This window comes from Barbatula barbatula (genome assembly GCF_947034865.1).
Source record: "Barbatula barbatula genome assembly, chromosome: 22".
Lineage (NCBI taxonomy): Eukaryota > Metazoa > Chordata > Actinopteri > Cypriniformes > Nemacheilidae > Barbatula > Barbatula barbatula.
The window spans coordinates 3,895,878-3,910,970 of NC_136785.1; the positions used below are offsets into that span (position 1 = coordinate 3,895,878).

At 38.2% G+C, this 15,093-nt stretch overlaps 3 protein-coding genes across 6 annotated transcripts; 1 reads left to right on the forward strand and 2 right to left on the reverse strand.

Annotated features, from left to right (window-relative positions):
* Positions 1-3,199: 3,199 nt before the first annotated feature.
* Positions 3,200-6,624, reverse strand: rfesd (Rieske (Fe-S) domain containing). 3 transcript variants are annotated; one of them, XM_079486792.1, is made up of 5 exons: positions 6,507-6,624; positions 6,254-6,418; positions 4,488-4,665; positions 4,211-4,245; positions 3,200-3,961 (listed from the first exon to the last, which is right to left on the reverse strand). In XM_079486792.1, the coding sequence occupies exons 3-5, from the start codon at positions 4,636-4,638 to the stop codon at positions 3,662-3,664; spliced, it is 486 nt and encodes a 161-aa protein (XP_079342918.1). In that variant the 5' UTR covers positions 4,639-4,665; positions 6,254-6,418; positions 6,507-6,624; the 3' UTR covers positions 3,200-3,661. The 3 variants fall into 3 exon arrangements, with proteins under 3 accessions (XP_079342918.1, XP_079342917.1, XP_079342919.1); XM_079486793.1 differs by having other exon boundaries at positions 3,202-3,961; positions 6,511-6,624; XM_079486791.1 differs by lacking the exons at positions 6,254-6,418; positions 6,507-6,624 and adding an exon at positions 4,842-4,932 and having other exon boundaries at positions 3,201-3,961.
* On the forward strand, positions 5,355-6,624 carry nudt2 (nudix (nucleoside diphosphate linked moiety X)-type motif 2). Of its 2 annotated transcripts, none has more exons than XM_079486794.1 (3): positions 5,355-5,550; positions 5,843-5,969; positions 6,174-6,624. In XM_079486794.1, the coding sequence occupies exons 2-3, from the start codon at positions 5,846-5,848 to the stop codon at positions 6,491-6,493; spliced, it is 444 nt and encodes a 147-aa protein (XP_079342920.1). In that variant the 5' UTR covers positions 5,355-5,550; positions 5,843-5,845; the 3' UTR covers positions 6,494-6,624. The 2 variants fall into 2 exon arrangements, with proteins under 2 accessions (XP_079342920.1, XP_079342921.1); XM_079486795.1 differs by having other exon boundaries at positions 5,383-5,554; positions 6,174-6,521.
* A 92-nt stretch (positions 6,625-6,716) lies between these two features.
* ube2r2 (ubiquitin-conjugating enzyme E2R 2) lies at positions 6,717-14,990 on the reverse strand. The gene is made up of 6 exons (XM_079486790.1): positions 14,207-14,990; positions 13,321-13,521; positions 11,162-11,248; positions 10,962-11,059; positions 10,751-10,885; positions 6,717-9,247 (listed from the first exon to the last, which is right to left on the reverse strand). The coding sequence occupies exons 2-6, from the start codon at positions 13,495-13,497 to the stop codon at positions 8,992-8,994; spliced, it is 753 nt and encodes a 250-aa protein (XP_079342916.1). The 5' UTR covers positions 13,498-13,521; positions 14,207-14,990; the 3' UTR covers positions 6,717-8,991.
* Positions 14,991-15,093: the final 103 nt, after the last annotated feature.

Below are 15,093 nucleotides of genomic sequence, written 5' to 3' on the forward strand. Positions count from 1 at the left end.
ATCCCCTGATATCCCCAAATAAAAATTATTAGACTCCCGGTTTATGCATTGTCGTATTTAGATTTCCAACATTCCTATTGATTCTTTTCATACTGTCTCTTAAGCAAAATGCTATATGTTTAGGAGAGACTAATAAGGCAGGAAAGCATAGGTCATGTAATTTTACTTGATGTGTCATGTTGTTTAAAAATAGAATTTAACCCCATAAAAAATTGAAGTATTTTGTTGTTACCCCCTCTAGCAAATGGAGTTGTATATCAATACTACCCCAGCATGTTTTATTGCAACAAATCATGGGATTTCTATTTTTAGGGAGGTGCAGTGTACATTTCAATATTCCTTGTTTGCCACAATTTGACATGAGAAGATCTCAGCACCCTTCAGATCGCCTTCTGAGATCACCAAAATAGCATCATCTCCCCTGAGCTGCACGGCATCAAAGCATCTATTCGACACGTTCTTTCCATCAGCATGCTGTCCCGATCTCCAGAAGGGATGATTTGAATTCTACCATAACAAGCTTTTTATCCAAACAGGTCTTTTATAATCCCAGACTCAAATGATTTTGTCAATTTATAATGCAAGGAGATTTGAATCAGATTACAGATTTCTGGGATATGGAAATATGTGTACATATGGAGATGTAACTGAGTTATAGATCCATATTCAATCTGATTTTAGTCTACAGAAATCAAGCTGCATAATATGGTTAACCATCAACAGACTACTTGCAGTCATTTTAAAATGCATTTTACACGCACCTCTTTATTTGCTTGACTCCGCATTACATGTTTATATGCTGTTTTTTAATATACTACTATTATATTTAGTATTTGAAGTCTGGAATGAGGTTTGCACCATTAAGAACAGTTGTTCAAGAAGGGCAGATTGGGTTACTAAATGATTTCTACCCGCACTAGTTAAGTGGACCTCATGCGCATTCTTAACCCAGAGATCACAACCCCTCTACGGGGATTTCATCATCAATAAACTACACGCATTATTCAATATTGCATAATGGAGTAATCATCCATTTAAAGCCACTAAACAACAAGAGGCCTGGTTTAAGCGAAAACATTTTAGCAAGGTTTTTGTCATGATTCTCTTAGTGTAGTGGCAGAATCATGACAGAACCTCATGTTTAATGTGGAGAGAGGCAATTATTATGGTCTTACGCTCTCTCTGGTCTCGTGTTTGTTCCCATCCTCTCGTTACCCTCGTTATTGATTAATGCCCTACACCTGTTTCCCTCTTGATTTGCTCCCTTACTTAATGCCCTTGTGTCTTCTGTCTTCTGCTGGTTCATTGTGATTTGGTTGGTGAATTCATGTCTTGTCAGTTTAGTTATTTGTAGTTCATGTCAAAAGTTAATTTAAGTCTTGTTTAAGTGTAGTTAGTTTTAGTCCTATAATGTTATTTTATCCCTGTTTTGTTCTGTTACCCCCACGTGGGTCTATGTTTTATTTATTATTAAAATATGTTAACCCCTTACCCGCTGTCTGCACCTGGGTCCTCTCTCCGTGTCTCACCACAAGAATCATGACAGTTTTGGACTTTTTACTTGTCTCCATACACGCTGGGTTATTTAACAACTAGCATGCACTAAAGACCCCATTTTGAATCTATTAAAACTTCTGCACTAAAGTAATTAGATTCATAATCAATAATTCTAGATCATTATAAATCAAACTACGTCTGCGTACCACTGCTTGGCCAAACCTTTTATACCAAGGCAAATTATGGTATCATCATTCAAATAGTGCGGCGATCGCTGGATCCATAAAGATTTTGTTTTGCACAACAAATCTAAGTGCATGTGCATTCGGCAGACACTTTTATTCAGAGCCACTTAGATTCACGAGTCACAGAAACACTACGGAAAAATACAACAGACTACACCAACAAACCTGTTCATGTGACAAAAAGCGTTGCATTGCACCTGATCACTTTAAGGAACGCGGAATTGAACGAATCTCACGGATCATTTCTGTGCAATATGGGCTCTGATCCAGCACTACTTTTTTATGCCACTTGGTCATATAAACTTGAGCAGATTAAAAAAGCATCAGTCTTTTGCTGAAGTCAGACGTCTACAAAGCTTCCATGTCTCACTGATGGTCTGCACTATGTTTTAGAAGAGACCCAGATTTGTGGCTGAGGTGGGCAGAATTGCTTGGTTTATTGTCTGGAGTTGATCTCCACTGGGGCCGGTCTGGCATTCTCAGGTGTGAGCTGACAGATAATTAGACAATATATATACTGACTGTTCTGTCTTTAACAATCATGCCAGCAATAGCCGTCTGTTAATTACACAGTTGTGAGGGACATCTTGGCATGGGAAGGGCAAACGTGAAATTGAGTATTTATGACCCTGGATCACAAAACCATGCTTAACCATTTTTTGCAAAAGCCAAAAATACATTGTTTGGGTCCAAATGGTCCAAGTGACCCTAAATCGTTAGGATATTAAGTAAAGATCATGTTCCATGGAGATATTTTGTACATTTCCTACCTTAAATATATCCAGTGCCTATGATTAATAACTCTCAATATTTAGAAATTTCTTTGCACCCTTAGATTCTAAACGGTTGTATCTCGGACAGATATTGTTCTATCCTAACAACCCACATCAATTGAGATCTTCATTTTTCAGATTTAAGATGATGTAAAACTCTCAGTTTCCATATGGTTTTGTTGTCCAGGGTCACATATGAGAAATAAATATGATGTACTGTATGCAGGGACAGTTACAGTTTTTTATTGTTCCTGTATGACATATCACTTATTGCTCCCTGAACTCTTTGGATAAAAGTATCTGTTAGATGACTAAATGTAAATAGAAATTATGGCATTCTTCCATTTCCCCTCTCTGTTGAAGCTGATGGATATTATCTATAGACATCTTTATCTTTAATGTTGTTATGAATCAATAATTAAACCTGGAGGTAAATATTTACTTTGTGCTAAGACCTCAATTGGTGAATCATTTAAATGTACGTCATACTCAGTGTTGGGAGTAACTAGTTACTAAGTAATTAGTTACTGTAGTTTAATTACTTTTCCCTTTGGAAAAGGAAAGTAAGGGATAACTCTATTTTTTCTGTAATTTACAGTTACTTTAGATGTAATTAAACTAAATACTTTGTGTAATATACTGTATGTGTGTGCAATACTGGAATTTACATCAAAATTCAAAGTCGAACTTTACAATCCGTGCTTTAATGTATATAATTCTCACATTTGTAATACTTTGGTCAGACATTTTTTAACAGCATCAAAATGTATAATATAATATCAAAGAAGGATATTGTTGAATTATTTTGAATGCCTTTTATTATACTTTATTACAATGGAGACACTGGAACTTAAAATAAATTGCTAATGACTAAAACAAAACGTATGTACCTCTTGTATATGCTCACAGTCCAATGTAAGATGTGCATTTATTTCCATCCTGAAAATGTGTTTTTAGGGTAAAAATGTGTGTAGGCTACAGAAGTGATTAGCATTACAACGATCCATTGTACTGAGCGTGCGTAAAATCTTGTTACCTACAAAATAGGGGAGCGTCATATCATATCGCACTGTTTCCATGACTCTGAAGTCATCAATCCTATAGATGCAATTCCCTTATGATCTCACAGATACTGCCAAAACTAATCTAGTCTTCATCTGCATCAGGTTCGCTATCCAACTGCTGTGCTTTACTAAGTTCTTCCCTGCCTTTCTCAGTCTGATAATAGTCTGACTCAATCCACACAGGGCAATCGGACAACGTCACAAAAATGTCTTCGTCCACTTCAGTCACTTTGTGCACTCTCTGTTTGACGCCTTTGGAATACCATCGCCGGGTAGGAACTTTTTCTGTGGGGTTGCTGGCCCTGTATAACCCCTCACCTTCCGCCAGAGTGATCTTATACTTGTGCTTTGGACATATAATGCAGAGCTTGTTGCTGATTTCCTGTGCAAGAAACATTAAATGGTCAGTGAGAGAAAATTTACGTGAGAGCTAACAATCCGTGTCGACCCAGATAAATAACAATAGAAATCATCACACAAATTCGAATAGACTTATTATGGTATTAATGGAAATTGTTTAGGTTTTAATGCAAACCGTAATGGTCTCTACATCTCTATATCCTACAGGGATACTTTTCCAATGGTTTAAATGGTAAACCGCTCAAATGATCATGATCATATTGATATTTACCTCAATATCTCCATTCATCAAAGTGCTGCCAGCATCTGTTGGGGTGGGGGGGAGAGTCATAAGCAAACATCCAACAAGCTAACCCGAGCAACTGCCCAGTTATAGATGTGTCTGCCTGTTGTATTACTGTACATATTTAATAGCACTATTTATATATAAGACCAGTGTGCTTAGTCTCCCTCTAGAGGTTAAACAGAGGCACTACGCAAAGGTAGAGGGAATAACGTAAAAATGCCTTTGCAAATGGCAACCAAAATATGCTTTTTATGCTACTCACGGTAACATTGCAGGTCCATTGCATAGAAAACTCTCTGATGGTATACAATGAGTATATCTCTTCCGTCCAGGGTCACACTCGTTCTCTTTGCCTGAATGAGATCTTCTTTCTTGCCAATGAAATACAAACGAGAGGACTTTCTTTCATCCATGGAATTGGTTCGGCCTTGTTTGTGCCTCTGATATGAAAACAGAAAGTTGAACGAATATGACGCTTGATTATACATGTATTATTTCTTTACAATAAGCAAACTGATCCTGTAGTTTTTCCATGACAATGTATGGTTAAACCTATGAACCTAGGCTTTGTTTTATTTTCCCAGCCTTTTCTGATATTAAAGTTATTATTAGTTACCTTTGAATGACCCGTCGGTGCTGCTGCAGTGAATTTGAATGCACTTTTTCAAATGTGCGTCATGGTGTTTTAAGTTGCTTCTTATCTGAAGAGTCCCGTTATCTCTGGCACACGGGTGGGGCGTTCGGACATATCACACCAGCAGATCTGGGTCTTCAACGTGTGTTTAACACTATATTTTATTAAAACAAAGAACGTGCTGACCCAAAATTGACTGTGTATTTTTGTGATATGAATTCATGTGAATTTTAGATGTGAATATAAAATAAATATAGCACTATTTTGAGTTGCTTATTTTAATTTCCCTCATGTTGGCCAATTATTAAAATTATTTATAAAAAAATATATTAAACTTTTATCATTGCAAAAAGAAGTCACACATTTAAATGTACTTTAAGCGTCCGGATTACTTCCAGTCAAACTCGCTACGACTCTCGGAGCCAATCAGAAAGCGAGTCACACTGTGTGCCCTTGAGCATCATCCCAACGCAGCAATTACGCAGCTGCGCCTTCAGAAAAATCAGAGAGCGATTCAAACGATGTACTGTTTTGCATCAACCCAACGCCGCAATTACGCAGCTGCGCCTTCAGAAATCGAAACTAACATCATAGAAATTGGGCTCCTTTCTTCCGCCATCAGTTCATTCGTGAGTCGGGTTATGTCGCAACTGTCATAAACAAAAAGGATCATTTCACAGCCAGACAGACAGTAAGTAAGTGCAATAATTTTGGCAGTCTAAGCTTTTGAAGTAGCTACTGATTGGCGTGTTAGCCGTTGGCTAACGTCAAACCAGCTTGTCTGGAAGCGACCCTTAGTGTAATTGCTGTTTATCTGCATATAGTCATTTCCTATCCACAATTTCACTCTCGAGTTATCTTAAAGTATTTATCACTAACACTTGACACTTTCTTCTTGTAACGTTATATGACATATATAAATAACCATGAAAACTGTTCTTTGTTAAAACAGCAATATATATATATTGTGTTTGTGTTGTCAGGTTATGGCATTGCGGGCGTGTGGATTTATCATTTTTCGTCGTTTGCTCAAACACCCTACCCCAGATAACATAGAGTTTTTACTGCTGCAGACCTCCTATGGGGAACACCACTGGTCACCACCCAAAGGTGAGCATCACATAATACAAACTCTGCATAATCGCATACTATCCGACTAACCACAACCTTCTTTTGAGTCTATTTCTAGTTCGACTGATATAACTAGTCGTACCAATTCAACATGATGATTTGCAGTTTCCATGAATCCTACAGAGTGGTATTCTACTAATGTAAGATTGTGTAGTGACTTAGACTTTTCTACGGTCTCACAAGGTCACGTTGACCCTGGAGAGGACGATTTAACCACCGCCTTGAGAGAAACGCAGGAGGAGGCTGGTTTGAGTGAAGATCACCTGCGTAAGGTAGATGGCTTCCTGCAGAAGTTACATTATCAGGTACGGGGAAAAGACAAAGAGGTCCTCTACTGGTTGGCAGAACTCCGTGACCCAAACACGAGGGTCATTCTGTCTGATGAGCACCAGGACTACCGCTGGGTCAAACTACAGGAGGCCTGCGAACTGGCGAAATACAAAGATTTAAATGACACACTTCAAGCAGCACAACGGTATCTAGAAGCAGAAGGCAAAGAGTAACTTTTACACTTACTGACATTTATGCTTTGACAGATTAATAGACCAGTTGCCTTCCTTTCAAGTAGTGATCATGTAAGGAATTTTGCAGTGGAACAGTTGACCAATTGTTCAAAAAATTTAACGTCCAAGGTCTTTTGATTCAATGTATATTTTTAGCAATATAAATTGTGCTTGATAAATTGTAATGAAACTTATAAAGATAATGTTCAGAAATCACCTTCAGATGTGTTGTCTAATGGTTTAATTGCTAAGGAGCATTTTATCTCCTGTACATACACACAAAAAATGAATTGTATTGTGATCATACAAGCACAGTCTCCCCAAACTCAAATAATTGTGTTTAGATTCATATACCAACTGTGTTTCCATTCCAACTAAGGTTAATACTCAATTCATTATTTCCCTTTAACAACATTACAAGAAGAGAAAGGAAATATGTTCAACTTGAGTCAATTTGATCTTCCTCATAAATCCTGGCAAAAAGCTATTCTGTTTTCATGTGAAAAAGGAAGATCATTAAATCATTGATGAAACATTAAAAACCCATTCGTGATACACAAATAATAAAGTCCTTTAAGACACATCCACTGTTGACTAATGTCACAACACTTTTTGCAGGGGTTGTTTTGCTTTGCACAGGAGTGTAATACACCAAGTCCTTTTCTGAATGTGAAATCCAGTCAGTTTTAATTGATTGACATCCTTTTTCGAACATTTTGCGAGCCCTTTCAGCCCACAGTCCAAGGATTCAAGGGGACAACTGAGTTGGGAACAAGATCCAGATTGTTCAGAAATTCCGGCAGAATAGCAGAGGGTCAATCCCACAAAATCCTCAGATACATTGTCCCTTCCGGAGGGGCTTTGGTAGGACTGGGAGCGTCATCTGTGTCCTTGGCTGGTTAGCAGGAGTAAAGGTGTACCTGAGACCCCGTGTGCATATATTTGTACACTTCCCCCTATTAATGAGACCTTATGGATTTGCGTGTCTCACTGAATGACACATCATATAAAACATTTAAACACACAAGCATGCTCTTAAAATTTAAGACCCACTCCGGTGGCATCAAAGCATAAAATGTGCAAGACTGGGAACGAGAGCTCACCGATGAGCCGAATGTCTCCGCAGCCACTGATCTCAACCTATGAACTTAAACTACAAGATACTGACAATCTACCAAATTCAATATGCGTGTAAAATTTTGAGAAGAAATAGAGAAATGTTTGGTATAGCTGGTTGGAAATGCACAAAAAGAACACCTGCACATGAGCGTACATTATGATTCAGCCAATCGATGGGACCAAATATACAGAGCCAATTTTGGACATCATACCGTTAAAGTCTCATTGTCTCAGGGTCATTGAGATCAACAGTAGCTAAATGTGCAAGTAGTTTTGTTAATAGTGTCCAAACAGCCATTAAGAGTGACTGAAAGCACCGTCATGTGCCATATACTTTGACACTTCAATTCAATGGCTCAAAAAAAGCTTCATCACAGAAGTGATGTGCAGGTATGAGCTGTGTATTGGAGAATATGTGTAGTAAATTCAACATATCGTAAAGGTCACCTGTTGATTGCTGGTCAAAATGATGATACTTACAATTTTACGAGAACGAAATTCAATTTGTCCTTTCAATTTGGATTTATCTCTAATACTTGATCACTCTTGAACGTTTCTTCTTTCAATTAGACCTTAACTTAAATCTCAGAAAAGCGTGGGAGATTATGTTCATAATTGGGTGGAATCAGTGAATCCCTATACTGTGACAACAGTTCCAAAGAAACAATACTTTCTTGAAAAAAATTAACAATGAATGAAACATTCATTTGTTGGCAATGACTGTTTCATCAGGTACAGCTAAAGGTTATGGTGGGTTTAAAGAGTTAGTTCACTAAAAAGTAAAAATTTCTCAATTCTTGACGACACCCACAAAACAGCAGTAGTAGTTTTTTTTCAATATTACAATTTACTAAAACTCTTATGGCGAGACACTCAAAAATGCATGCAATGTGACGCAACAGCCAAAGACATTTGTCTATCTGTGTCAGTATTCTAGTTAAAGCTTTTATTTTCGCTCTTTTTGTATGGAAGTGTCTATATTCCTCTTTTAGCATTCAACATAAGAAAAAGGATGGATTTAGAACAGCAAGGGTGAGATTTAATTTTTGGGTGAACTAGCCCTTTAAACGTTTTTAATTGAAAAAAGAACCAAAAAACCTGAATTTTGAAGGTGACCTGACAAGCTCTGAATATCCAAAAGCCCTGAGGTTAAAAGGCAGGAGAACGTAAGATCTTACAAATGACTTTAAGAACAAAGAGAGATGTCATGGGTCATATACTTTACTAAGGACCAGAAAGTTTTAGGGACACAACTTTAAAAAAAGAAAAAAAAAGTAGCATGGGGAACAGGAAAGATCTGAAGAAGCTGTAGGGTAAAAAATGGGGGACAGAACTTAAGTGTCAAGGTAACAGTGGAGGGAGGTCAAGACTCCTCGTTGTCAAGACTCCTCGTTGCCAGAGTCGTCCTCGTCGGCAAAACAGTACCCAGCCATGTCTCCGCACATCCCGCCGGCTTCAGCCTCATCATCATCGTCCTCATCCTCTTCGATGTCGTCGTTGTACAGGTCATCGTAGAGCAGGTCAGTGCTGCTGTCGTGAGAAGGCACTTTGGTCTGGATGCAATACTCGGCAAGCGTGGTTGGCACTTTAACGCCATCTCGCTCAGCATCTGCTTTGGTTGATATCACCTGCTTCCTGCATGTGGAAAAAAGTCATAGTTTTTAACACCTAATATCACTATATATAAAGAACTATACATATATTTTTGGCAATATGCTAAGTGCCAAAGTAACTGTACATCTCTGCTCAAACCTTAATGAAAAGAAATTATAAAATAAGTATTAAAGTAAATATATTTCTAAGTGTTCTGTTGACATGTCGGTAACAACCCAAGTAATCTATACACTAAATAAATATTATTTCAGAAATCACAGTTATGCGTAATAAAATGGAATGACAAAGTGATGATAAAGTATTGAACACATGAAGAAAGGGAAGTGCAAAAAAGGCAGGGAAAGCCTAGACACCAGTTGAAATCTAGTCATTTGAAAGCAATCTTGCCGCTGGAAAATAATTTGCATACTATCCATCCTAAATAGTATTGGAAAATAGAATTAGTACGTCCCAAATCATAGTATGCTGAAATTAGTATTCTCAAAGTACCCAGATGGTCTGCTGTTTACGGTGAAAATTCTGTCAATCCATGGACACTTAACGGCCGATATTACACACAACAATAATAGATTGTAATAGATTAATAAATACAGAACCACAACATATGCAACATAGGGCCGTCTACGGAATGCCATCACAAACCAGGGGAAGCAGATGGCGAACTGAGGGGTATGTGGTGAGCTGCTTTTGACGAAAAATTTCAGGGTCATATTTTAGGCTGCAATCCATGTGAAAACTGATTTGACTACAGCTGACAGCAGCATCTTGGAAGTTTGTGATAAACGCTGCCGCATCTCTGTAGGATAAGTAACGTATGACAGTGTAATAGTGGTGTCCCATTCCTTAAGGGAATGTTTTTAGCCCTCCCCTTGCCACTCTGTTTCAAAAATGTTGAAGCTCATTTAGGATGGACATTTCAGCAAGACAATGATACTTCACACACAGCGAAGGAAACTCTCAATTGGTTTCAGAGATTAAGCTGCTAGAAGGGCCCAGCCAATCACCTGACTTGAATCCAAACAGAAAATCTATGGAAGGAATTTACGATCAGGGCTGGGTTTCCTGAAACCTTCGTATCGCTACGTCGTTCTTAAGAATATGTCGCTGCCACTCTTAAGGTATAATTTAAGAATGACGTAACGGTAAGAAAGTTTCAGGAAACCCAGCCCAGAGTTCATTAAAAAGGCCCATGGAACTTTTTGAAGTTTGTTTGGAAGAATGGGCCAAAATCACACCTGAGGCGTCTTGAAGCTGTCATTACCAACATGGGCTTTTGCATGAAGAATTAAATACATTTCAGAAAAGCGTGATAAATACTTTTTCCCTGTGTAATTCAATATTTTTACACAAAACTTAATTTCTGAAATATTTATTGTTTTCTTTGTATGTATGGATTACTTGGGTTTTTACTGACACGTGGTGAAAGTGTCATGTCAACAGAACGTTGAGAAACAAATGGTGATGTGTTCAATAATTATTTTACCCGCTGTATACTGGTTTGTGTTTTTATTAAAGTAACAGTACCTTATAATTTCGGCATATTCTTTGTCTTTTCCTTTGCTCTCCCTCCACTTGCGAAACATGACTGAGGCATCCACATTTGCAGGAGAAAAGGTGTTGGGTTCATTTAGCAGCGAGATGACGCTCAACAGGATTGTTCTGTACATAAACACATAGACACACGTGGATATTCAATCACTTCAGAAGTTAGACTTTAGACTCGGTCTGTACCTACCTAACATTTTGTGTGGGGTTCCATCGCTCTGAGGGCAGTTCTCCACTTTGGGGATCATCCACAGGAGGGTGAAGAATGGAAATACACACATCGCCATTCTGATAAATATAAAACAGGTGTTCCCAATAAAACCATCAATTTGTATTCACTGTCTTTAGTTCATGTTTAATGAAGTTTATAGACATGCAGAAGATTTTCACCTCATAAATGTTTGGATGCCACATCTTGGTAAGGAATCTGAAGGTCGGAGGAGAGTATGGGTAGTCAATAGGAAATTTGATATGGGCCTGGAAAAAAAGAACAGGCATCAAAATTATTAGCTACAGTAATAGATGAATGATTTGATCGCTAGTAAATGAGGCGTTTATAAATCAGCTTAAAGGGAACGTTCACCCAAAAACTCAAATTTGTTGTTTATTTACTCACCCCAGGCCATAAAAAAAACAGCATCTGGTGCGTTTAGGGCCACCTGCAGAAAGGGAGTGTTAAGTGTCATTTCTGCGACAGTCGCTCAACACTCCCTTTCTGCAGGTGGCGCTAAATGCACAAGACGCTGGTATGCCATCCGCCACCAAATACTACATGAAGAAGATCGTGATTGTGTGTAGAGGCTGCACAGTATGGCTAATATTATTAAAAATAAATATGAAAATATCGACCGATTCGCTTCACAAGACGTCAACATGTCGCAAGGAGCCGCTTTTTTGGAATTATGTGCTTTAGGAACTCTTAGACATGTGGAGTCCATTGAGTCCCATTATGTGAAGCAAAGAGGGTTGCGCATTTATCAAACAATCTTCTTTATGGTTGTACTCAAGAAAAAAATGTCATCTACATCTCGGATGGCCTGGGCGTGAGTAAATAAACTGAAAATTTGAGTTATAGGGTGAACTATCCCTTTAAGACACACATTAGGCTAAAAGGGTTTGCATAAATATAATCCTCACAAGCTCTTCATCAGGTTTCCAATGTGATGCCAAACAGTAGTGAATGCTTTACTCTACATTACAGTTCTGACAGGGCTGTAAAGTCTGAACATTACAACGTGGTCAACGTTACAAAAGGGATTTAGAATTTAGAAGCTAAACATAACAGGACACAAGGATTTTAAACATTTAAATACAGTGTAATGTGAATAAAACAGTCTTCAGTATTTTTAAGCCACTATCAAATGTGTGACATTGGCCATGTTAACTGTACAAAAGGTCAGATTTCCCACTCAAGCACACGGAGTGTTCTTTGGAACACTCTCAGATCATGCTGGGACAACGTGATTCATCAGGTTTTGCACAAACTTGTGGAGTCCTGCCAGCTCAAGTGCACACAGTTATTAAAGCAAAAGGGGAAATACCAAATGCTAAGAAATTATGAGTTTCGTGTTACTTTATCAAATCAACTTTCCCCCTTAAAGTATTATGCTGACACCATTGTTTGTAATTGTATAACCTGATCTTAACCTTCATCATCGATGATCAATAATAATGACCAAGAACAAGTGATATAGAGACGAGGAAAGGATGAAGGATAAGCCTATTATATCTGACACATTTTGTACATTAAAAACTATACTTACTAGATGACGCAAAGATCCTGCTTGGCAGCTGCAAATTTAAATAACTCGTATGATGGGTGGAGCCCAGGCCTGCTTCCACAAAGATACCATTATCTTTCTCAAAACAGGGTCATCGTTCATTTAGCAAACCGAATTGTAATTTTGCGATCATTAAATAAGGACTGCTTACACTCCTCCCGTCTTCCATAGTTCGGTCAAACACTCACCACCTCAAGCCCACGACATTGGTTGAGCAAATCTTGCTGTTGTGGACCGGTCAACAGAAAAACATTTTGATAGACCCATTGCGTGTGTGTTCGAACCTCACATTTTCACTTTACAAAATAACACCCTTTTAAAACTATATGAATCTAGTCAAATTGAATTGACTATGAATCGTGCTTTCTGTCATAGTAAAGTAATAGATGCCATTGCAGTGAATGTGAGGACAACTCCTGTTGGGAATAAATCACAGAGATTGGGTAACTCCAGGGAATATGGCTGAAACTTACTGTCCTTCTCTTTTTAGCTCTCATATTGGGATGACATTAAAATCTGTCAGCGACATAAATAGATGTCTGGAGTATAAAGAATGCACCATCGGTGAAAGAAGAGCCAGAGAAAACAAGACAGAGGGGAGGGAGGTGGGATACACTTAAAAATTACATAAACAGACTTTGATTGACCTGACTTCTTCCTCGGTACGTTCTGGTCCAGAAGTAGAGTACAGTAGAGTATTTCAGAACGTCCTATGTCTCAATCCACACATCTGTCATCAGTCAGTCACAGTAACCACACAAGACTTACCTTGAAGTAGCCACCTTCATACAGTGTGTTTGGGGGGCCAAAGATGGCCACCTCCCAGTTGTAGAGGTCAGACTCTTCCACCAGGGTGATACGAAAACCTTCCACAGGCTCCTCCTGTAGAGACTTCAACTCCAGCATCAAAGCCTTCTGAGAGCTCGGCATCTGCTGGTGGGCCATGACAGTCCTGATGCTTCAGCCTTGCTACAGATTACAGGGAAATTGGTTAAATAGGATTTCTCTTAGAACTAAATGTATTTTCTTTTTTGGTCAAAACTGATTTTAACAAAGCATGTTTTTTTAGCATGTTTTAAATGAGCAAAGTTCAAAAACACATGCATTATCAGATTGCATTTTTATTGAACATGGATTGAATCCACATTTAACAGGCCTACATTATATGACAAGGACAAAGTTGTATACACATTTTCTAATATAATACTAAATAATGAATAAATTACATTATTTTACCCAACAGACAATATGCAACTCAGTGCTTTTATTCAGTTACATTAAATAACTTATTATTCATTTGTTATGTCTGCTTTTCTCATGTCAATTGTTTTAGAAATTGTCTGATATATTAGTGCATCTTTCAAAATAAAATTACTTGCTTTCTGAACAAAAGTTAAGAATCTTGGTTGTTGACAAATATGGTATTTGCCAATTATAAATAAATAAACAAACAAACAAGACTGGTGCCATCCCTACAAAAATGATCTATTGTTTACCTGTAGCAAACACTGTTACTAGTTTCCTTGTAGCAAAAACCATACTAACAATTGTATTTAAACTGTGGAAATAGAAATGGTGATCAATCGGTCAGAAAACATGGTAACAGTTTGATAAATATCTTGATGAAAGGATCAAAATACAGTTTTTTTATTACCTGCACAACTCCACGGTAACGCGTTGAGTGAATGCGTTACACTTCCAGCTTCATGTAAATATGAATCCGTAAATGATCTGATATTTATTTATTCCTTCCGTTGGGGCCCAGAAAGCACCGTAAAACCTCCTATTCGTTTGTTGTTTTTTTAACCTTTTCTCTCTTTTGTCTGTCAGATGTGCACAAATTCAGTCCTTGAACAGGAGTCTTTTACCACCTCTTATAAGCAGTGGAAAAATAAATCACTCTCCTTCGGTATCCGTTGCTGCCCGCACTGGAGGAGAAGGCAACAGGGTTGGGAGGTGTCCTCGTGTACTGCCCTAACATCCAATAATCTACACAGCATGCAAATAAATCACAAAATACGCTTTATGTGATGCAAAATAAGTTTGTCAAAGTCTGTGGGCCGCTGTCATCGCTGCCGTTTCCTCTCGTGTCTTCGGCCGCACAGCTGACCTGCTGCTTGTTTACATTTGATCTACTGCGAAGCTTAAATGCACCTTCAAAAAGCCCGTTTCTGCACTGACTTCACTGTCAGCTCTGCTGTTTTGGTCTAAAACACACACAGACACACAGACACACACTCGACGGCGAGTCAAGAAGAGGGTATGGATGTTATTCACGTGAGATATGGAGATCGGTGGAAGCGCAAGACAAATATACGAACGCAACCGTCAGCTGAATTTTTTTCCGCTGTTTCTCAATCGCTCGGTGCTTCCGGTTATCCAAGCGCGTGCATGAACACGCCAGTACGCATTTGCGTCATGACGCACGATACTTAGCCGTAAACCGTGAACTTTTTTCGGATAGATAATCCTCCAGTATTGGATGATATGTAAATAGATGAATATTGACATAAAACCATACCAAAAGATTAAAGTGAAATG